Source organism: Hemiscyllium ocellatum, chromosome 6, assembly GCF_020745735.1.
Source record: "Hemiscyllium ocellatum isolate sHemOce1 chromosome 6, sHemOce1.pat.X.cur, whole genome shotgun sequence".
NCBI lineage: Eukaryota > Metazoa > Chordata > Chondrichthyes > Orectolobiformes > Hemiscylliidae > Hemiscyllium > Hemiscyllium ocellatum.
This window is the reverse complement of record NC_083406.1, coordinates 57486749-57509836: the sequence shown is the minus strand read 5'-3', so window position 1 is coordinate 57509836 and position 23088 is coordinate 57486749. Positions and strand designations below refer to the sequence as shown.

At 45.5% G+C, this 23088-nt stretch overlaps 1 protein-coding gene across 5 annotated transcripts in view; it reads right to left on the bottom strand.

Annotated features, from left to right (window-relative positions):
- The window catches only part of LOC132816706 (NADPH oxidase 4), a 172276-nt gene that overhangs the window by 89472 nt on the left and 59716 nt on the right, over positions 1–23088 (bottom strand). For all 5 annotated transcript variants that reach the window (XM_060826590.1, XM_060826592.1, XM_060826593.1 and 2 more), the window contains 4 exons: positions 21230–21257; positions 19570–19642; positions 19366–19446; positions 9199–9403 (listed from right to left, as the gene is read on the bottom strand). In XM_060826590.1, the coding sequence (XP_060682573.1) occupies positions 9199–9403; positions 19366–19446; positions 19570–19642; positions 21230–21257 (387 nt within the window). The remainder of the gene's footprint in view (positions 1–9198; positions 9404–19365; positions 19447–19569; positions 19643–21229; positions 21258–23088) is intronic.

The window sequence follows — 23088 nt, the reverse complement described above, 5'->3', positions numbered from 1 at the left end:
GATGTGAAGATCTGTGCAAGACTTAACCAGTGTAGAATGAAAACATCATGACAGCTTCTTGGATGTCTTGCAAAGCATGGTGCCTCAGTGGTGAGCACTGCTGCCTCACAGCACCAGGGATGCAGATTTGATTCCTGCTTCGAGCGACTGTCTATGTGGAGTTTGCACATTCTCCCAGTGTCTGTGTGGGTTTCCTTGGGCGCTCCAAAGCTGGACAGGTCAGGTGGATTGGCTAAGCTTTATTGCCCATAGTGTTCAGGGATGTCTAGGTTAGGTGCATTAGTCAGGAGAAATGTAAAGTAATCGGGTGGGGGAATGGATCTGAGTGGAATACTCTTCAGAGGGTCAGGGTGGACTTGTTAGGCCAAAGGGCCTGTTTCCATAATGTAGGGATTCTAATTCTAATGATCTTACATTGCCAAACATTGACATTGTGGATAAAAACTGAAATAAGTGTGGATGCTGCAAATCTGAAACAAAAGCAGAAGTTGCTGGCAAAGTTCAGCAGGTCTGGCAGCATCTGTGAAGAGAAAACAGAGTTAACATTTTGGGTCCCGTGACCCTTCCTCATAACATATTGTCAAATTCATTTCATTTGATGAATGCTCCTGGCTGTTCAGCATTGCCCAAATAGTTATTTCAATTCATTCACTAGGTGTGGGCCTTGCTGGATGGGAGCATTTATTGTCAAGAGAATATTGCTGGAAAAGCACAACAGGTCAGGCAGCATCTGAGGAGCAGGACAATGTTTCGGGCCGGTCCCTTCATCAGGAACTCCGGTCCGGCGACTGGGCTCGGGCCCGAAACGTCGATTCTCCTGCTCTTCGGATGCTGCCTGATCTACTGTGCTTTTCCAGCAACATACACTCTACTCTGATCTCCAGCATCTGCAGACCTCACTTTCTCCTGGGAGCATTTATTGTCCGTCCCTAGTTGCTTTTGACAAAATGGTGGTGAGCTGCTTCCGCAAACCAGTTTTGTTGAACCTTTATTTTTGTTTTTGAAGCTATGTGTTTTATGAACCTATAAACACAACCTACCAACACAGACACACAGTTACCCCTTTCAAGTTTTTTTGTTGAGCATGCCCAGTGCATGACAGACATTAGGGAAAATGTCAGAAGCTATTATTAAAAGACATTATGACAGAACAATAGGATAAGTTAATTTAATCAGGCAAAGTCAACATGGTTTTGTCAAAGGAAAATCATGGTAAACTAATTTCTTGGAGCACTTTGAAGAGATAAGGTTTCAAGGTCTTAAGCGGGCACCTGCAAGCAAGATGTTGGTTTGAAGTATACCTACTTCTATGCCAGGAGCATCTACAATAAGGTAGGTGAACTTACAGGAAGAGTTGGTACCTCGGATTGCGATGTGGTGGTCATTTCGGAGACATGGATAGACCAGGGACAGGAATGGCTGTTTCAGGTTCAGGGATTTAGAGGTTTCCTTAAGAACAGAGAATATGGGGGGGGGGGGGGGGGGGGGGGGGTGGAGGAGGCATTGTTAGTCAAGAGTGATGGCAGAAGGGATGTTTGAAGATTCATCTACTGAGGTAGTATGGGCTGAGGTTAGAAGCAGGAAAGGAGTGGCCACACTGTTGGGAGTTTACTATAGGCCTCCGAATTGTTCCAGAGATGTAGAGGAAAAGATTGCAAAGATGATTCTGGATAGGAGCGAGAGTGACAGGTAGTTGTTATGGGGTATTTAACTTTCCAAATATTGATTGGAAATACTATAGTTCAAGGACTTTAGATGGGTCCGTTTTTGTCCAATGTGTGCAGGAGGGTTTCCTGACACAGTATGTAGACAACAAGGGGGAGGCCACATTGGATTTGGTACTGGGAAGTGAACCCGGACAGGTGTTAGATTTGGAGATAGGTCAGCTCTTTGGTGATAGTGAATACAATTTGGTTATATTTACTTTAGTGATGCAAAGGTATAGGTATATACCGCAGGGCAAGAGTTATAGCTGGAGGGAAAGGCAATTATGATGCGGAAGGGGGATGGGGAAGGAAACCGCAGGGAATGGGCACAATTGAAATGCGGAACTTATTCAAGGAACAGCTGCTGTGTGTCCTTGATATGTATGTACCTGGCAGGCAGGGAGCAAGTTGTTAAGAGCATGAGCTGTAGCTTACTAAGGAAGTTGAATCTCTTGTCAAGAGGAAGGCGGCGACTTATATCAGGATGAAATGTGGAGGCTTAGTTAGGGTGCTTGAGAGTTACAAGTCAGCCAGGAAAGAGCTAAAGAAAACAAAAAGTTAAGAGTAAGGAGGGGATATGAGAAGTTGTTGGCAGATAGGATCAAGGAAAACCTTAAGGTTTTCTATATCAGGAATAAAATAATGACTAGAGTAAGATTAAGGCCAATCTAAGAAGTGGTAGGAAGTTGTGCTTGGAGTCAGAGGAGATAGGGGAAGTACTAAATGAATATCTAGAAAAAGACAATGTTGCCAAGGAGAATACCGAGATACAGGCTAGTAGACTGGATAGGATTGAGGTTTGCAAGGAGGAGGCGTTAGCAGTTCTGAAAAATGTTAGATAAGTCCCCGGACCCGATGGGATTTATCCTAGGATTGTCTGGGAAGCCAGGGAGGAGATTTCTGAGCCTTTGGCTTTGATCTTTATGTTGTCATTGTCTACAGGAATAGTGCCAGAAGACTTGAGGATAGCAAATGTTGTTCCCTTGTTCAAGAAGGAAAATAGCCAACCTTGGTATTATAGACCAGTGAGCCTTACTTTGCTTGTAAGTAAAGTGATGGAAAGGGTTATAAAGAGATAGGATTTATCATCATCTAGAAAGGATGAAGTTGACTATGGATAGTCAACACGATTTTGTGAAGGGTAGGTCATGCCTCACAAAGCTTATTGAATTCTTTGAGAAGGTGACCAAACAGGTGGAGGAGGGAAAGGTGGCTGATGTGGTGTATATGGATTTCAGTAAGGCATTTGATAATGTTTCCATGGTAGGCTATTGCACAAAATATAGAGGTTTGGGATCGAGGGTGACTTAGCGGTTTGAATCAGAAATTGGCTAGCTGAAATTCAGAGGATGGTGGTTGATGGGAATTGTCCATTCTGGAATTCAGTTATTAGTGGCGTACTGCAAAGATCGGTCTTGGTATTTGTGTATTGTGTATTGCAAAGATCATTTTTATAAATGACCTGGATGAGGGCATAGAAGGAAGGTTAGTAAATTTGCGGATGACACTAAGGTCAGTGGAGTTGTGGACAGTGCAGAAGGATGTTGTAGGTTAGAGAGACATAGATAAGCTGTAGAGCTGGACTGAGAGGTGGAAAATGAAGTTTAATAAGAAAAGTGTGAGCTGATTCACTTTGGAAAGAGTAACAGGAATGCAGTGAACTGGGCTAATGTAAGATTCTTGATAGTGTTGATGAGCAGTGAGAACTCTGGGACAATGTACATGGATCCCTGAAAGTTGCCACCCAGGTTGATAAGGTTGTTAAGAAGGCATACATTGTGTTAGCTTTTATTAGTAGAGGAATCATTAGATCATGTTGCAGTTGTATAAAGCTCTGGTGCTGCCATATGTGGAGTATTGCATACAGTTCTGGTCACTACATTACAGGAAGGATGTGGAAGCTTTAGAAAGGGTTCAGAGGAGATTTACTAGGATGCTGCTTGGTATGGAGAGAAGGTCTTACGAGGAAAGGCTGAGGAAATCAAGGCTGTTTTCGCTGGAGAGAAAAAGGTTTGAGGGGTCACTTAATTGAGACATATAAGATAATCAGAGAGTTAGATAGGCTGGGCAGTGAGAGCATTTTTCCTCGGATGGTGATGGCCAGCAGATGGACTTCAGATTGGTTACACAGGTTGGCAACATTGAGGGCTGAAGGGCGTCTACTGCACAGTAATATTCTATGTTCTAAATTATGCTGCGGATAAAGGGGAACCAGTGGATGTATTGTACTTAATTTCCAGAAGGAATTTCATAAGGTTTGAATCAATGGTGACGGTGGAAAGTAAAAGCTTATGGTTCACGGGTAACATATTGGCACAGATAGAAGATTAGTTGGTTAACAGGAATCAGAAGGTGGGGAAGAAAGGGTCTTTTTCAGGCTAGAACAGTGTCATGAATGGTTTGCCACAAGAGTTGGTGTTTGGGCTTCATCTCTACAATTCATACAAATGATTTGGATGAAAAGACCAAAAAAAAGGAGCTAAATTGCTGATGTCACAAAAGGTAGGTAGGAAGTGAGTTGCAAGAGGACAAAAGGAACATACACAGAAAATTTAAGTAGTGGGTGAGAAATAACTAGCAAATGGAACATTATGTGGCAAAGTGGGGAATTGTCCAATTAGATTAGATTAGATTAGATTACTTACAGTGTGGAAACAGGCCCTTCGGCCCAACAAGTCCACACCGACCCGCCAAAGCGCAACCCACCCATACCCCTACATTTACCCCTTACCTAACATTACGGGCAATTTAGCATGGCCAATTCACCTGACCCGCACATCTTTTGGACTGTGGGAGGAAACCGGAGCACCCGGAGGAAACCCACGCAGACACGGGGAGAACGTGCAAACTCCACACAGTCAGTCGCCTGAGTCGGGAATTGAACCCGGGTCTCAGGCGCTGTGAGGTAGCAGTGCTAACCACTGTGCCACCGTGCCGCCCACCAATTTAGCAGGAAGTATTTAAAAAAGCGTTAATTATCTACATGTCAAGAGACTTCAGAGCTCGGAGATGCAGAGACATCTGGGTCTCCTAGTACATGAATTGCAGATGGTTAGTCTGCAGGTACAGCAAGTTATCAGGAAAGCCAACACAATGTTATGGTTTATTGCAATTGAGGTTGAAAGCAAGAGCATGAAAGTTATGCTTCAGTTACAGGAGGCATTGATGAGACTGCATCTGGAGTACTGTGTACCGTATTGGTCACCATGCTAATAGAATGATGGTAATGTGTTGGAGGCAGTACACAGAAGGTTTATTGGACTAATACCTAGAAAGTGCAGATTGCCTTATGAGAAAAGGCGAGACAGGTAAGGCACGTATCCTCTGGCATTTACAAGAGTCGGAGATTACTTAATTGAAACATACAAGATCCATGCAGTCTTGACCAGGACGATATGGAAAGGATGTTTCCTCCTTTGGGATAATCCTAACTAGGAGTCATACTTCATAATTATGAGGAAAACTTTTTTTTTCCCTTCTCAGAGGATTGAGTGCCTTTTGAGGAAGGGAATTCCAAAGACAGTGGGTGAGCCTTCGTTACTGCACATACCTGGTCTAGCCTACATGTGAACCCAGAGCCATAGCAAAATAGTTGACTCTCAACTGGTCTCTGGGCTGTGAGGAATGGGCAAATAATGGCGTAACCAGGTATGGCCACATCCCATGAATTAATAAAGAAAATGGATGCAGAATTTTCGATCTATTGTAGATAGATTCTTCACTAGCAATTGGATGAAAGATTATCAGAGGAATGAAGGAATATGAAGTTGAAGTTATTGAATGGCACAGCAAGTTCAGAAGCAAGTTCATTTGTACGTTTGTATGATGAGATCATTCAATAGGTGATCTGGTCATCTTGGTGTCAGTCTCTCGTTACAAGTTCCTCTCAATACATAAATTTGGCGACAAGGATGTTAACTTAAAACATATTTGTGTCAAACAGCAGTAGAGATAGTGAAGAACTAAATAATCTAATTCCCAAACAAAAACAGAATTTGCTGGAAAAGCTCATCAGGTCTGGCAGCATCTGTGAAGTAAAATCAGAGTTAATATTTCAGGTCCAGTGACCCTTCCTCAGGACTGGACCCGAAAAGTTAACTCTAGTTTTTCTCCACAATTGCTGCCAAACCTGCTGAGCTTTTCCATCAACTTCCGTTTATGTTTCAGATGTACAGCATCCACAGTTCTTTCGGTTTTTATTATCTATTTCCCAATGAGCTCACTTCTAGGATGTCAAAGATTTTAGTTGGCTTATGCCAGCCTGAGTTTCTAAACTGTCTCCTCAGTAAATGAGATATTATGTTCACCATTTGTTGGATCAGTTCAACTACTGACTACACTGGTATTAACAAATATGACCATCAAGGTAAAAACAATGACTGCCGATGCTGGAAACCAGATTCTGGATTAGTGATGCTGGAAGAGCACAGCAGTTCAGGCAGCATCCGAGGAGCAGTAATATCAAGGTTTCGGGCAAAAGCCCTTCATCAGGAATAAAGGCAGAGAGCCTGAAACATGGAGAAATAAGCTGGAGGATGGTGGGGGTGGGGAGCATGGAGTACAATAGGTGAGTGGGGGAGGGAATGAAGGTGATAGGTCGGGGGCGGGGGGTGGGTGGAGTGGATAGGTGGAAAAGAAGATAGGCAGGTAGGACAAATCATGGGGACAGTGCTGAGCTGGAAGTTTGGAGGTGGGGGAAGGGGAAATGAGGAAACCGTTGAAGTCCACATTGATGCCCTGGGGTTGAAGTGTTCTGAGGTGGAAGATGAGGCATTTTTCCTCCAGGCAAGTGGTGGTGAGGGAGCAGGGGTGAAGGAGGCCCAGGACCTCCATGTCCTCGGCAGAGTGGGAGGGGGAGTTGAAATGTTGGGCCACAGGGCGGTGTGGTTGATTGGTGCGGGTGTCCCAGAGATGTTCCCTAAAGCGCTCTGTTAGGAGGCATCCAGTCTCCCCAATGTGTAGAGGAGACCGTATCGGGAGCAACGGGTACCATAAATGATATTAGTAGATGTGCAGGTAAAACTTTGATGGGTGTAAAGGCTCCTTTAGGGCCTTGGATGGAGGGGAGGGAGGAGGTGTGGGTGCAGGTTTTGCAGTTCCTGCAGTGGCAGGGGAAGGTGCCAGAATGGGAGAGTGGGTTGTAGGGGGGCATGTTCCAAACTTCCAGCTCAGCACTGTCCCCATGATTTGTCCTACCTGCCTATCTTCTTTTCCACCTATCCACTCCACCCTCCCCCCGCCCATCACTTTCATCCCCTCCCCCACTCACCTATTGTACTCTATGTTACTTTCTCCCCACTATCCCCCCCTCCTCTAGCTTATCTCTCCACGGTTCAGGCTGTCTGCCTTTATTCCTGATAAAGGGCTTTTGCCCAAAACGTCGATTTTACTGCTCCTCGGATGCTGCCTGAACTGCTGTGTTCTTCCAGCACCACTAATCCAAAATATGACCATCACCCACCCTTTCCCCTTAAGACGAATCCAACACATGTAGCTTTAAATATCAAGTACAGCCATTCTGAACAGAACTCGAGAATTCAGCTTTTCTTTCCTTGTTTGGATTAAGGCCGAAATGCTTTTTACAGCCAAGCTGGTCTTGATTGAATTGAACTGAGCATGAGTGAGTAAATAGGGAAGGTGGAGATGATGGTTAAGAGGTAATGTCACTCGATTCTTAATCCGGTGCTCAGACTAATATCCTGGAGATAAAGGGTTCATGTCCTACCATACTAGCTGATGGAACTTAAATTCAATTCATTAATAAATCTGGAATAAAAGGTAAGTCTCAATGATGATGGTACTACCAATGACCATCAATGGTTATAACGTCCTTCAGAGAAGGAAATCTGGAGTCCTTGTCTGGCCTGCACAAGACTCTACACCAATAGTATTGTGGTTGACTCTTAACTGCTCTCTAGAACTGTTGAGTAAGCCAGTCAGTTCAAGAGGATTAGAGATGGACAACAAATACTAGCCTTGCCAGCAATGCCCACATCCCATGTAAAAATTGTTAAAGATACCATTTAAAGCATGGTCCACAATAGCTTATAGTGCTTTCCTGATATGGTGGTAATTGGCCAAATTGCCTCATTCTGCTTTTTGTGCCTATGAAGTTCCTGGATAATTTTCCACTTTGACAGGTACATGATGATGTTGTAGTTGGAAATAAGAGCAGTTTAACTTGACGCCAACACTGACCTCAAAACCCTGATTCAAGGCAGTAGGAAAAAGTTTCAAATCCCCAAAATACACTCAAAGCTACTGCAATTGCTTAAAAAAATTCTGTGAAAGTGTCCTGGACCATCCACTTTCATAGGGCTGAAGTAGAGCAGCTAATGAGTGATGCTAAACGTTTATGCTGTAACAATAAGTATTATGTCAAGAATGAACACTTGCATTTAATTCAATGTCCTTAAGTTGTAAAACTTTTCATTCCTTCAACATGGGCATGATCTGTACTACCCAGGAAACATGTCTTCGTGAAGCATAAATATGACTGATTTCTTTAAAAATAATGGATAACCATAGTCTTGAGGGTTAAGACTAGCTTTCAGGAATAACACCCATCATCTCAAGTCACAATTTATACCCTTATTCCAGAATGTGTAGACAATATCTTCAGCGCAATACCAGCTAACGTTTATATTCTCAAATAGGAATTATAGAACTTAGGTCACATTTTACAGTAATAGTCACCACAGGTCCACTCTGTATACAAAACAAAATCCACCTCAATATCAATAAAGAACATTCCTTAGATGCATCTATCATCCAGAAGTCTCTCCAATAGCCAGTGTTCAAATTCACTGTTATGCCATTATGTCAAAAGAAACTAATAGCATCTTGAAGATTTTTACCAGAATCAATAATGGAAGCTAACACATGACTACTTGCTAAACCCCATTCCAGATTCTGTTATCCTCGACCGACTTCAGGAGTCGCAGCTATTTAGTTTATTCTTTGTCTCAAAAAGTTCAGTGATCTTTCTGTCAAAGCAGGCATTAGTCATAGCTCTGAGTTTAATGTTGAGCATTCCTTTGCCAAGGAATCTTTCTTGACATATCTGAACCTTTTGTTCTCCAGTCAGTTTTTTTCATTGGTGGAGACTGCACTGAGAACTGTTCTAATGAAAGGTCATTCGACGCAAAGTATTGATTCAGTTTTCTCTTCACATATGCTGCCAGATCTGCTGAGTTTCTCCAGCAAATTCTGATTTTATTTGTTTCACATACATCTCATGTTTTATTCTTCAAAATGTTTTAAATATTTATGGTCCAAGCATTCTATAAAATATCGCAATCCAAAATTAAATTATTTTATGCTGCTATCAATGTACCCTCTAAACTGTACAGATACTTGACCATGCAACCAAGCTACAATCCAGAACTGAGTGTTTAATGCAACAAACTAGAACATAAAGAAAAATTAAAAGAAAAATCAAACATTAAGTCAAAATCAAATGTGTCAAGCTCACCAAACAAATTTTACATACCTCTTGTAAATTAGACTGAAATTTTGGGGCTTCATTGCAGATCTTCTTGGAGTTGTTCTCCATCCCAGATTCTGACTCAGTATAGACTTCTAGAAATGGCTCTGCAGGACATTCTGACGTGGGGAAATGATCGTTTGATGTTTTATTCGGGTTAATGCAGCCAGGCAGGTGTTGATCCAAATTCGCCTGATATTTCAGCATGCCTCTGGAAGACAAGTGATCAGTACAGTTTGGTCAAAGGGTACCTTGCATTTTATTTATTTCTTTCAGAATCTTCTAAATTCCTACTAGTGCCTTCTCACTTTAACCCTCATTTATTTTTAAAAAGCCACATTTTGTCACTCAGGACTCCAGATTCTATACCAATACAACTAAATTCCAAAAGAAAAACGCAAACCACTTCTGAACAGCTTTCCAAAAAAAAACACACAAATCTATGCCATTGTTGTTAATTTAAAAAAATCATTTTTAATGAGAAAAATGCTTGCATTAGGAAGTTTAAAGCTATTGTGCCTCTCTCCTTATTATCAGTCACTGTCACTGCAGCAGATATCATTTGCAAGTGATAATTATACAAAATTAAAGCTCTTCTACCACTGATATTATCCACGAACGACATTAGTAGTTTTTAATCTTTGCAATTGCTCCACTTTGACGTAGAAGTGCCAGATGCACCATGCAGGATCTATGCTTCACCCTCAAAAATGAAATGTTACATATATAGCCAACAGACATACATGCCTGCTTTAATCAAATATAGCAATGTTTCTCATGAAGTACTGTCCAGACATTCTCCATCAAGGAAGTATGGGAATATAAATTCCCAGTAAGACATTTACTATCATGTTAAAAAAAACTATTACAGATTCTTCCAAACAAGCTCCATAGTGTTTCTATAGAGGAGTCAAAGTGGTGGCTGTAATTGCTCCAGGAAACTGGAGATTATAAGTTTAAAGAAAACAAAAATAACCCATTCATGTTAACTTAGGAAGGGTATAGCTTGTTCCCCCATAAGGCTTTCTTGACTCCCACAGTAATGATTCAACATGGATCCATATCACTGAGTAGTGAGGGAATAATTTCTTTCAGATGACTATTCTTTTAAAATCCTATTAAGAGTTTTATTTTTCCAACAAAGAAATGAAAGAATATTTTCTGTCTTTTACTTTTCTTCAAGAATATTACGCCAGAGATGTAAAGTATTAATATTTTTACAACCTTTGTAAGTTCATTCCACATGCAAACCACCCTCTGTGTAAAATGTTTGCCCCCGAGGTCTTTTTTAAACCTCTCTCCTCATCTTAAAAATGTGTCCTCTAATCTTGCAATCCCCCACCTTAGGGAAAAGACAACTAACTTTGTCTATGGTTCTCATCGTTCTGTACAGTTCTATCAGGTCTCCCCTCAACCTCCTATACTCCAGTGAAAAAAGTCCCAGCTTTTCTATGTAACTTCACAGATACTGGCTGGTCAACCTCAAAGTAACAATGGCTGTAGAAGACCTGGCTTTGGGCTGTACCATTATGGCCTGGGTGGGAGCAACCTGGACTGGATAATTCACAAACAACAGCTTGGATCTGGCAGAGTAGCATAAAAGGAACACAAATGTTGGTGCCCCTAACAAAGGACTAGAAAGTCCTGCTCAATGAAACCAGTGCCACTCACCTGGAGCTTTCAGCAAACCCAGCCACATGGTGGAGGGTAAGCTGCTGGGCTGATGTAAAGCCACTCTGGTAAGTAGAATTATGACAACAACAATCTAAGCATCTGTGGCAGCAAGTTAAGCAATGACACTGAATTACACATCAGATGTTAAGATGCTGCATCATAGTCGAGTCTAAAGGTGTAGTAAATGGGTTGGCCACCAATTCTACACCAGAAAGGATGGGCTCAATGTTCTGTGCAAATCTAATTGAATCGGGGGGTTGGGGGGGGAAGTGCAGAAGGGGTCAGAATTGGTGCGACATTTTTCCATGCTCACTAACAATGACAACAGACTGATGGAGACCTGCATATGTCTCAAATGTTTGTATATCTGTCAGCCTCATCTTGTAAACCGCATCCTTAAAGTTTTCATATGAATCCTGCAGTAAAACTGATGTGGTATCTCACTTCTAGTGAGCAAATTATAGTTAGAAGATCAGTCCTGTCCATTGGCCCACTGGAGGCAAATGCTGTGTCAAAGGACACATTGTTGGTATTTCAGTCAATGAAAGGTCTGAGAGCAAGTAAGTGCTTCATTATCATTACAGCCAACTCTGCTTCCACCTCTTCCTCATTTCACTGCTGCACCGTTTTCCAAATCAGTTCATGAAGTGCAGGTATCACCAGTAAGGCCAGAAAGTATTGCTCATCAATAACTTCCCGAGAAAAGATGGTGGTGAACTGTCTTCTTGAACAGCTGCTGTACTTCAGGGTGTGGGGACAGAAAGGAAGGAGCTCCAGGATTTTGACCCAATGGTAATAAAGGGATGGTCGCATAGTTGCACATCGTGATGGTGTGTGGTTTGGAGAGGAACTTGCAACTGATGGTGCTATAATGCATCTGCTGTCCTTCTCCTCAAGTGGTATAGGTTACAGTTTTGGAAATTGCTGACAAAGTCTGAGTGAGTCACATTGCACTGTTGTACAGTGCATCTAATAGACGATGCACAGTGGCAACGGTGTGTATCAGTGGTGGAGACAGTGATTGAATGCGGTGCCAATCAACAGGCTGCTGTGTCTTGGATGGTATCAAGCCTGACTGTTGGTGCAGCTGCACTCATCTAGGCAAGTGGGAGTGACTTGTGCCTTGCAGATACTGGTCAGGCATTGAGTAACCAGGAAGTGAGTTTCTTGCCACAGTATTCATAGCTTCCGAAATGCTCTGTTAGCCACAACAGTAACATGCTGAACGAGGTTAGTTTCTGGTCAATAACAACCCCTAGAATGTTGATAGTAGGGGATTCAGTGGATGATAATGCCATTGAATGTTCACCAGTGATGGTTAGATTAGCTCCAACAAAAGAGAATCATTGCCTGGCACTTGTAATTTGCACGTGTTACTTGCCATTTATCAGTTCAAACCTCGACATTGTCTAGGTCTTCCTGAATAGAAATGATACGAAGAAAAGGGCGGCACGGTGGCACAGTGGTTAGCACTGCTGCCTCACAGCGCCAGGGACCTGGGTTCAATTCCCGCCTCAGGCAACTGACTGTGTGGAGCTTGCACGTTCTCCCCGTGTCTGCGTGGGTTTCCTCCGGGTGCTCCGGTTTCCTCCCACAGTTCAAAGATGTGAATTGGCCATGCTAAATTGCCCGTAGTGTTAGGTAAGGGGTAAATGTAGGGGTATAGGTGGGTTGCGCTTCGGCGGGTCGGTGTGGACTTGTTGGGCCGAAGGGCCTGTTTCCACACTGTAAGTAATCTAATCTAATCTAATCTAAAAAAAAAGGCAGGAGAATGGCACTAAGTTAAGATGGGGATTTGCAAATCTGATAAAGACAATGGGTGGAATGGCCTCCCTCTACACCAGAATACTGAAATTGGTTCTGTATTATGGACATGGACTGCTTCAGGGATCTAAAGACGTTGAGAATAATACTGAACATTGCACAGCCAACAGTGAACATCCCGATTTCCAATCTTATGATGGAAGGAAGGTCATTGATAAGCAGCTATAGATGGTTGGGCCAAGGATCCTATCATGAGAAAATCCTGCGTGGCTCAAATGATTGACTCCCCAACAACCACAGCTACCTTTGAGCAAGTTCTGAGGAAGAGCCACCAGACCTGAAATGTTAACTTTGATTTCTCTTCATAGATGCTGCCAGATCTGCTGAGCTTTTCATACAACTTCTGTTTTTGTTCTTTTGAGCTAGGTACAGCTCCAATCTGTGGAGACATTTCCCCGATCTGCTGCCTCCAGCTTTTCAAGTTCCTTGATGCTATAAGTAATTAAATGCTGCCATGATTTTACAGAGTCATTCTCACTCTAACTCTGGAGTTCAGCACTTTGGTCTGTGTTTGGATCAAGGATATAATGTGGTCAGGACCAAAATGCCCTGATGAAACACAAACTGACCATCAATGAGCAAGCTATTCCTTTACAAGTACTGCCTGAAACCACTGCCAGTAATCAATTCCTCGACTTTGCTGATGATTTGAGAATAAAGAGTGATCAGACATTAAAGTGAATAGGTTGGATTTGTTTGCAGTTTGTGCACAGGATACATCTGGGCAATTTTCCATATGGTCAGACAGAGGCCAGCCTGTACAGCAGCATAATAGCACTCAATATGCCAAGTTCCGTCACCAGAACCAATGTCCTGCACAAATTCTAGTGCATTCATCGGTTTCTTGCTATCATATGGAATTAATGAAATTCATTCAAAATTGGTATCTATGATGCTGGGGACCATAGGAGGAGTACAAGATGGATCATCCACTGGTCACTTGTGGCAGAAGATAGATGCAAAGACTACAGCCTTGTCTTTTGCAATGGCTTGCTGGGCTTTCCCAGTGTTAAGGACTGAGAAATTTGTGGAGTCTTCATCTTCTGTTGGTTATTTAGTAGTTTATCACCAATTATGACTGGATGTGGAAGCACTGCAGAGATTTGATTTGATTCAATGCTTGTTTTATAGTTTAACCTTGTCTATCACTTGCTGCTTACAAGTCGTCCTATATTAGAGGTTCACCAAGTTGACACCTCATTTTTCGGTATGGCTGGTGCTACTCCTGAAACATCTTCTAGCATTCTTCATTGAAACAAATTTAATCTCCCCCAGCTTTATAGTAATGGTAGAATAGGTGATATGCCATACCATGAGCTTATAGATTCTGGTTGGATGTAGTTCCAGTATTACTGATAACACACAGTATCTCATGGATGTCTGGTTTTGAATTGCGAGATCTATTCAAAGTCTCTCCCACTTAGCACTGTGATAGTGCCGCACAGCATTCTCAATGCGAGGACATTCTTTCTGCTCCACAAGGACTTACAATAGGGGTAGGTTTGACTACTACAATTGGTAGAAGTATCGGCAACAGGTAAATTTTGGAGGACGAGATCAAACAGCCTTTCCCCTCTTATTGGTTTCCTCACCACTTGTCATCGACCCACTCTAACAGTTAGGTCCTTTCACACTTGATCGACTTGCTTTGTAATGATGACGATCAACCAGATTCCCTTACCATCCAAAATATGTCATTCTCCGAATTTAATATATTCAATAACAAAGCATCTACTGTTCTCTACAGAAGAGAATTTTAAAGATTTAAGTGAAAAAATTTCTCCCCAACTTGATCCCAATTAACTGACCCATTATTGTAGGACCATAAGCTCAAGTTCCGGATTCTCCATTCCAGGGGGAAGTATGATCCTACATTAATCAGTTAAATTCCTTAGGGCTATTATATATTTCTACTTGATTACCTTTCAACTTTTCTAAGTTCCAAACAAGATAGATCTAGTCTACCTTTTTATTCACTCATTGTTCAAAGCAGTTACGCAGAATGGTTAACCTTCATTACACTCTCCCTAAAGCAAGGATAGCCTTCCTTTGTAAAGATTACCAAAGTGCAGATGACACAGATTAATTGTGTTTTGTGATCCCTCTGTCAGTTTTCAAGTCTTATCAAATTTTACCATATTCAGCATTTTTTTTCCCCTCTTTTGAGAGACCGAAAGAGACAAGGAGCACGAATCTTTATTCAATTTCCACCACCAGGAAGATAGGAAAACACCTGAGTGGCCAGTGACAAGCAGTGCCCTTCACAGCAAAGGGCAATGCTGTGTGATCAAGCAGTGAAGGGGAGGGCAGGGATTAAATCAAAATAGAGGTGGAGGGGGAAATAATGCACTCCACTCCCTGCAGCGCCCACCTCTCCCTGAACAACTCCAGGGTGTTGGTAGAGACCGCGCGCTCCTTCTCCAAAGACACCCAGGCCCTAACGTAACCACGGAAGGGGGGCAGGCAGTCGGGCTCTAACGACCCCCTCCATGGCCCGCTTGGCCAGGCCCAGGAGCAGACCCACGAGGAGGTCTTCAGACCTGCCCTCCATCCTCTGTACCGGGTGCCCAAACATCAGGAGCGTGGGACTTCCGGAGTACAGCCTCCTTCTCTTCGTACACCCGGCGCAGGGCCGGGTCCGCATCGGGCTGACCAAGGCATGACTCCAGGTCGAGCATCTCCCTCTCCAACTCCCCGATCCTGGATTTCCACCTATTTGTCGAGCCCCTTGCTTCCTCCTGACAGAAGACGCAGACGTGAGCCTTGCCCACGTCCCACCATAGCCTCAGGGAGGGGAAGCGTCCCCGCTTCCTTCTCCAGCTGGCCCAGAAACAACAAAACGAGTCCCGGAACCGCTCATCCTCCAGCAACAGGTTGTTAGAGTGCCAGTGCGCGGAGCCGAGCCCGGCACCGAATGGAAGGAGTTCCACCCACACCAGGTGATGGTCCGTGCATGACACCTGCCGCATGGAGGCCGTTAAAAAACAGGAGGTGTATGCCCACAAAACGTACAGGCTGTCGATTGTGGACGCTGCGACCCCAGGCCTCACGAAGGCGAAGGCGATGGAGTCAGGATGGAAATTCTGCCAGACGTCCACCAGTTCGAAGGACTTGACAAAGTCCCCCAACCTCCTGCCCGACACCCAACCGGTGCGGGCACCGCCATGGTCCCTGTCCTCGAGGACACAGTTAAAATCTCCCCCGAGGATGACGCATTGGCTCTCGTCGATGGAGGCGAGATGAGCGGACACTTCTCCAAAGAAGCTCACTTGCCTCGGCCCAGCCAGGGGAGCATAGATGCTCACCAAGTGAAGCACAGAGCCCCCCAGCCAAACAGTTAGGCGAAGCAAATGGCCTGGCATGGGCTCCCTGACCCCAAAAGATCTCCGGCTGAAAATGCAGGGCCAACAAGATAGCCACCCCACCAGATCTGCGGGTGAGGTGACTCATGTAGACCCCCACCACCCCCTCCCTCCCTTACCACTCCAAGAGTCAGGTGGCTTCGTCTCCCAGGGTAGCGTGGGTTTCTTGCAGGAAGCACACCACATATCTCCCATCCCGAAGGACCGAGGGGGTCTGGAATCTGCGCTGTGACTCCCTGCTGCCATTGATGTTGAGGCTGGCAATAGTGGTCTTCATGTCGGAAGCATTATGCAACCACCACCAGTACAGTTACAAACTATATACATTTACTGGGAGGACTTGGGAGGGGCAAAGAAGTCCCTCGCCCTCACCAGGAGTGCCCCCAGGAAGTGCCTGACTTGCTTCTGCTCGCTCACGTCGAGCCCAGGCGCCTGGCGAGCAGCGTGGGCCGACCAGTAGACACTCTCAAAGGAGCTCCAGTGGTCGAGCGCCAGTTGGGCTCTATCCCAGCGACTCAATTTCCTCGACAAACTCCCAGAGTTCCTTGAGAGGGATGAGGGTGAGATTGGCGGGGGGGGCACCTGGGACTCAAAAATGCCGCTGGAGACAGATTCCGCGTCATCCCCAGCATCCACCACCGATCCCGAACCCTCCTCCGGGAGGTCACCCTCAGTCATTGACCCCTCCCCCACCAAGAGAATGGGGGCTGGTCCAGCACCGCCAACTGGCCTCAAACCCCCGGCGACCCCCACCCCCAGAGCCACCAACGGTACCTTCCTCGGCGCACCCCTTCCCGGAATGCCCTGAGTTCGGGTCATCGGACAGCAGAGGCTCAGGGCCCCGCTCCTCTCCCGACACCTGGATGTCCGGCTCTTGGGGGAAAAGGTTCTCCCCCAGGGAGAAGGCCCCCAGAAAAACACAGTCTGGAAGGGAGGAGAATAAACCTGCCTCCCCTCCACCGCTCGATGACCCAGTGGAGAGCTTGCCGTTGTCACCCGCACCACAGCCCATGCAGCCTTTAAAGTTCTCCCCGGGGCCAGTGGAGTTATGACAGCAGAAGGTCCTGCTGTAGCCCCCGGGGGTTCAGGCAGGTCAGGCCGTGGTGCGGGACAGGCGAGAGACACCATAGGCTCATCCCTTGGAGAAGTGCAGCGCCACCAGCACGCTGCTGGGATGTTTCTCCCCTCCAAGGGCCAGCACCTCTTCCCCAGAGAGACAGGGGGGGAAAATTTATGGGCCTTCCCTTCCCCGCCCGCCTTGGTGGTCATGGGGCCTGAGGTTCCTCCTCCCAAGCCTTTCCCAGAATACTATTGGCTGGGAGAAGGCAGGGGTGTGGCCAGGGTGGGGAGGGCCAGCCATGTCACTTCCTGTCCCACTCCTGGTTTAATCAGGTGAAGGTAGGTAGGGCAGGGACCCAGAGACACATTTGCTGCAGGAGGTGAGGCAGCGGTGGTTCCCCGCAGGGTGTGGGCTGAGTGGGGCTCAGGCTCCTCGGGCCAGGTGTTGAAGCCCCAGGGGTTTCTGTAACAGGGTGGGGGTTGGGTATGGGGTCAGTGGGTGCAGCAGGGTCAGGATCAGGTACAGGTTTGGGGGGGGTCAGGGTTCCCTGGGGCAACACTGGCATGGGCTGTGGGGCATTGTTGTGCCAGGGCAGGGCAGGTCATGAGCTAGTTGTAGGGGAATGTGATAGGGTGGTCTCCCCTTGAACGGGCCTGGCACATTGCATCTTCCTGAGTGCCTTCCGGCCAGACGCTCACCTCCCCCTCCCTGCTAGAGGCTGAAGAATTGGAAGCCTCTGGCTTAGACCCTGCTGCCGGGGCTTGTGGCGTTGACTTCGGGGGAGGGGGTGCAGCGGCGCGACCCTCAGCTGTTGGTGTGGGCTGGGCAACCTTCTCGGTGGGACAGTTTTTCTAATGTGCCCCACCTCGTGGCACAGGTGGCTCCGCACGCCATCCGCTGTCCAGAGGATGCGGTAGGCCACGTCCTCGTGGAGGAGGGTAAAAGAGCCCTCTGACCTCCTCCCGGGTCAGGCAAACAAACACCTGGCATCGCAAGGAGTATACGTGGAGGGCAAGGTCCTCAAGACCAAGCAGGAGTGGTTGGACACCCAACCGGATCTCCCCCCAAGGTGGTGAGGTGGGGAAGAAGGAGCTCACTGGCAATGAAGGGCGGGACATTGGAGATCACGACCCTCTGGACCGTAACCTCAAAGGGTCGATGGGCAGATGTGTCCCACCCCCAGTGAGCCCCCTCTCCATGGCCAGGTGGACCACCTGCTCGGTCTTCAGGAAAAAGACTGCCTTGCCGTACATCTGGCCGCAGCGACGATGGCCAATGGGCTGACCACACTAGCCATGGCCTTGCTGCAAGCCTCTATGGTCATGTTGGGGTGGGGATAGGCCTTGACCTCCAGGCGCTTAGTCAGGTGCCTGAAGGGGGGGGGGGGGGGGTCGGGGTTGCAGCCAGGGTTGGAGTAGCCACCCCTAAGGCAGCGGCTACCCCGGCGTAGGTGCGGCTGGGTCCTGCAATTTTGGAACTCTCCATACTGTGCTGTTGAATGGTAGAAGGCCCCGGGAACCAGCTGTGTTGTTAAGTCCAGGTGAGGCCTCAGACAATGGCAGCAACAGCAGGTGGAGGCTGGCCTCAGGTCACAGCAGTGGTGGAGGTCCTGGGGAGGAGCCCAAGACGAGTCCCAGGCAATAGTGGTGGAGGCAGGCCTCAGGCAAGTCCCAGGCAGGCCTCGGATCACAGCGGTGGGGGCAGGCCTCAGGTTGCAGCAGTGGAGGTCTTGGGAGGGTCCCAAAGCAAGTCCCAGGTAGGCCTCTTGTCGCAGCAGTGGTGGAAGTTGTGGGGTGGGGCCCAAGGCAAGTCCCAGGCAGCGATGTTGGAGGCAGGCCTCAGGCAAGTCCTAGACAGGCCCTTGGTCGCAGCGGTGGGAGCAGACTTATTGAGAGGCTCCCCAAGGCAAGTCCTGGGTAGTAGTGGTGGAGGTGGACCTTTAACAGCAGCAGTGGAGGTCCTGGGAGGGGCCGAGGCGGGCCCGAAGCAGTAGTAAGTCCGGGTGGGGTCCCAGACACCAGCAGTGGGAGTGGGTCACGTCAGCAGCAACGCTCCCTTGACCTGGATGCAGATCCTCCTCCTGATCCTCAGATCTTTGGAGGTCCACCTGGTTGGCCTCATTACAAGCACTACAATTACCACAAGTCTCAACGTACAACGTATGGTAATTGTTATAGACTTCAGATCAACATAGCATTTGTTCATTAAATAAAATAAAACGTTTGAAAAAAAGTGTTACTTCAACATACTTACCCAGTCACATGAAGCAAAAGTAAAATGTAGAATACTATGAAGAGGTTATGTGTATACCAAAAGACATCAAAATTGGAAAACCTGCAAAGCAAAAAAGACAACAGCCCACATTAACAATACAAATTTTAAGAAGTTAACTTTTAATAGTTACTTCATTCATTCTCAATTGTTAATCAAGCTAATGTTGTCAATGATCATTCTTACCTTAAAGAATATGATGAAGATGTACACATTAAGAACAGCACCAGGACCATGAAAAATCCAGTTACTCCTGGAACTAAATAGCAAATTATTAACAATAGAATTACTTCAGATTAGTAGTTGCTGAAATCATAAAACTAAACAGCTTCACAAAAGAGATAACAATATGTGGCAAATCAATAGGAGCACGTTTATAGGAACATTGATAAGAGGACCATAAAACTCATCAAACCTCCCTCAGAGAGAGCCTAGCAAGTATCACAATCAAAAAAGCAAAATAGTTAGAACTGTTAAGTCTCAAAAAGATTATCTCAAGACCTGGATTTTTTTAAAACCTTCTTTTAATTATTGACAAAGCATAATTTCTCATGTAAATGGAACCTTTCATACACTTTGTAACAATAGTAGTAAACCAGATATCTGGCATGATTTACTCCCAACCAGCTTAATCTCAAGACAAACCATTACAGACTTCACAAAGGATAATTCCATAAATCATTCAGTGCCAACAGCCAGGTAAATATGAGCAGTTTGATTTTTTTCAATGCAGAATCTTCCACTCTTACTGCTGGCAATATTGGAAGTGGGATGTGACATAATCTGTTTGCTTCCATCTTCCCATCTCCTCCAGAATTAAATTAGACAAAAGGCCCACAGTATACCTTTCATGACTCATAGCCATGAATAGTTAACCACCATTTAAAGGGTCATTCTATCACCTCCAGTATTAATCCAATGAGACAAACCTGTTGCCATGTGGCATGACAATTAAAATAGGGTATCCAGCTTTTTACCTCAAGTGGGGAAGGGGAGGTCCCTCAATCAAAAAGGTACTTAGTGCCTGATTGAAGAACTGGACATTAGGAAATGGATAGATTAGATTAGACTTAGTGTGGAAACAGGCCCTTCGGCCCAACAAGTCCACACCGACCCGCCGAAGCGCAACCCACCCATACCGCTACATTTACCCCTTACCTAACACTACGGGCAATTTAGCTTGGCCAATTCACCTGACCTGCACATGTTTGGACTGTGGGAGGAAACCGGAGCACCCGGAGGAAACCCACGCAGACACGGGGAGAACGTGCAAACTCCACACAGTCAGTCGCCTGAGTCGGGAATTGAACCCGGGTCTCCAGGCGCTGTTGGTAATACAGATGTTGGTATTACTGAGGGCTCTTGTTGCCCAGTGCCTCCACTCACACCCTGAAAGTCCCCTCACTCACATTACCAACTTTCATCTGGATCACTCCATGAATCTGGGACCTCAGTGGATGTTTCATTTCCTACAGAAACCATGGCTCCCCTTGTGTGAGCAGAAGAGCTGTTGGCCTTGGATTATCTGGCACGCTTCAGTAGTGGTCTTGATTTCAGGGGAAGGCTTACCAATAGCTTTGCCACTCCCTTAAGTTAAAAATCACACTACACCAGGTTATAGTCCAACAGGTTTAATTGGAAGCACACTAGCTTTCGGAGCGACGCTCCATCGGGTGATAGTCTTTGGCTGGGTTGCTGGTGAGCCAACAACTGAGACCTTTGAAACCTCAACAAGATTCTGCACAGTAACTTCAAACAAAATTAGATCTCAGCACAGACAGTACCCCATTCAAATAATGATTATTTATTGTAATTGGAAAAGCAATTATACACAAATGAAACTCACGTGTCGTGAAGAGAAACCTCCTGGGATCCTGGAGAAAGAAATATGGTCATATGCTTAAAGTCACTAGTCTTGAGTGTTAAACTGCCTCATTTAACATTGTTCTCTTCTTCATAACACTGTCTTCTGATAAGGAGATCCAAGCAAGTATTAAAATATTTGACCAGAAAATGCACTAACTCCATTACTAGCTAACTCCAAAGATTCACCAATATTAACATTTGTGGCAACAATGATGTGCTTCATAGTTTCATTATACATATGAGATGATTTAATTATCTAAGAAATGCAGAGTTTTGTGAAAAAAAACAAATCAACTGGATTTATTTCCTATGCTTCAAAATAGTCAACTGAACACGCAAATGAAATCAAAATTTAAGCTAGATTTTTCTCCAGCTATTATCCCTTAAATCAATCTACCACAGCATCCTTGCTGAGATTGACTATTGAACTTTATTTCCTCAGTAATGGATAATCTTTTGATGTATTTTCTACCTGAATGCATTTTGTGAACAGATGAATGTCACAACTCATTGGTTTTGCATTTTTAAAGCACTAAGTAGATCATAACACCAAAAATATTAACATTCAAATTTACCCTGAGAGGGAAATTTGAATGGGAAATACCTCGAGAGTCAGGTCTCCCAGGAGCAGCGGGGAGAGAGACACACAGAGACAGAGAAAGAGAGACAAACAGACAGACAGAGAGAAGCGGCGGCTGCAGGGAGGTAAGCTTTAAAAACGTATCTAGGTGAATAGGTAGAGCGCACCCTGAGCACAAGTGGACTGCTGACTGAGTGAAGTAATATTTTTGGGTGATTGTGTTACCTAAAACACTACTTAAGTAGTGTCTCCCACCCATCTAACCAAAATAAAAAAAGGTCTTGTGTACAGGATTGGTAAGGTAACTAGTTATTTTTTATTCTTTATTTTTCAGGAGTCTCTTTGGGAATTTAGAATAGTGGGAATGGTGGGAATAGTCAAATGCTCCTCCTGCAGAATGTGAGAGGTAATATTCACCACTAGTGTCCCCACTGACTTCATCTGCGGGAAGTACACCCAACTCCAGCTCCTCGAAAACCGGATTAGGGAACTGGAGATGAAGCTGGATGAACTTCGAATCATTTGGGAGGCTGAGGGGTAATTGAAAGGAGTTACAGGGAGGTAGTCACACCTCGGGTACAAAAAAAAAAGGCCGATGGGTTACAGTCAGGGGACGGAAAGGGAACCAACAGTGGCCGATATATTGTGCCCATTCCCCTCAACAACAAGTATACCATTTTGGATACTGTTTGAGGGTAAGCCATGGGATACAGGTCTCTGGCACAGTCTGTCCCTGTTGCTCAAAAGAAAAAGGGGAGAGAGGAGCAAAATATTAGTCACTGGGGACTCCATAGTTAGGAGAACAGATAGGAGATTCTATCGGAACGAGAGACACTCACGGTTGGTGTGTTGCCAGGATTTGTGATGTCTCAGACCGTAGTTTTGAGATCCTTGAGGGGGAGGGGGAGTGGGAGGGAGGGGGAGGGCAGCCCTAAGTCGTGGTCCACATAGGCACTAATGACATATGTAGAGAAAGGGATGGGGATTTAAGACAGAGATTCAGGGAGCTAGAGTGGAAGCTTTCAGGCGGAACAAACAGAGTTGTTACATCTAGTTTGTTACCCATGCCACATGCTAGTGAGGCAAGGAATAAGGAGAGAGCGAAGTTGAACACACAGCTACAGGAATGGTGCAGGAGGGAGGGTTTCGGATACCTAGATAATTGAAGCTCATTCTGGGATTGGTGGGATCTCTCTAAACAGGATGGTCTATACCTGAACCAGAGGGGTACCAGCATCCTGGGGGGGCAAATTTACTAA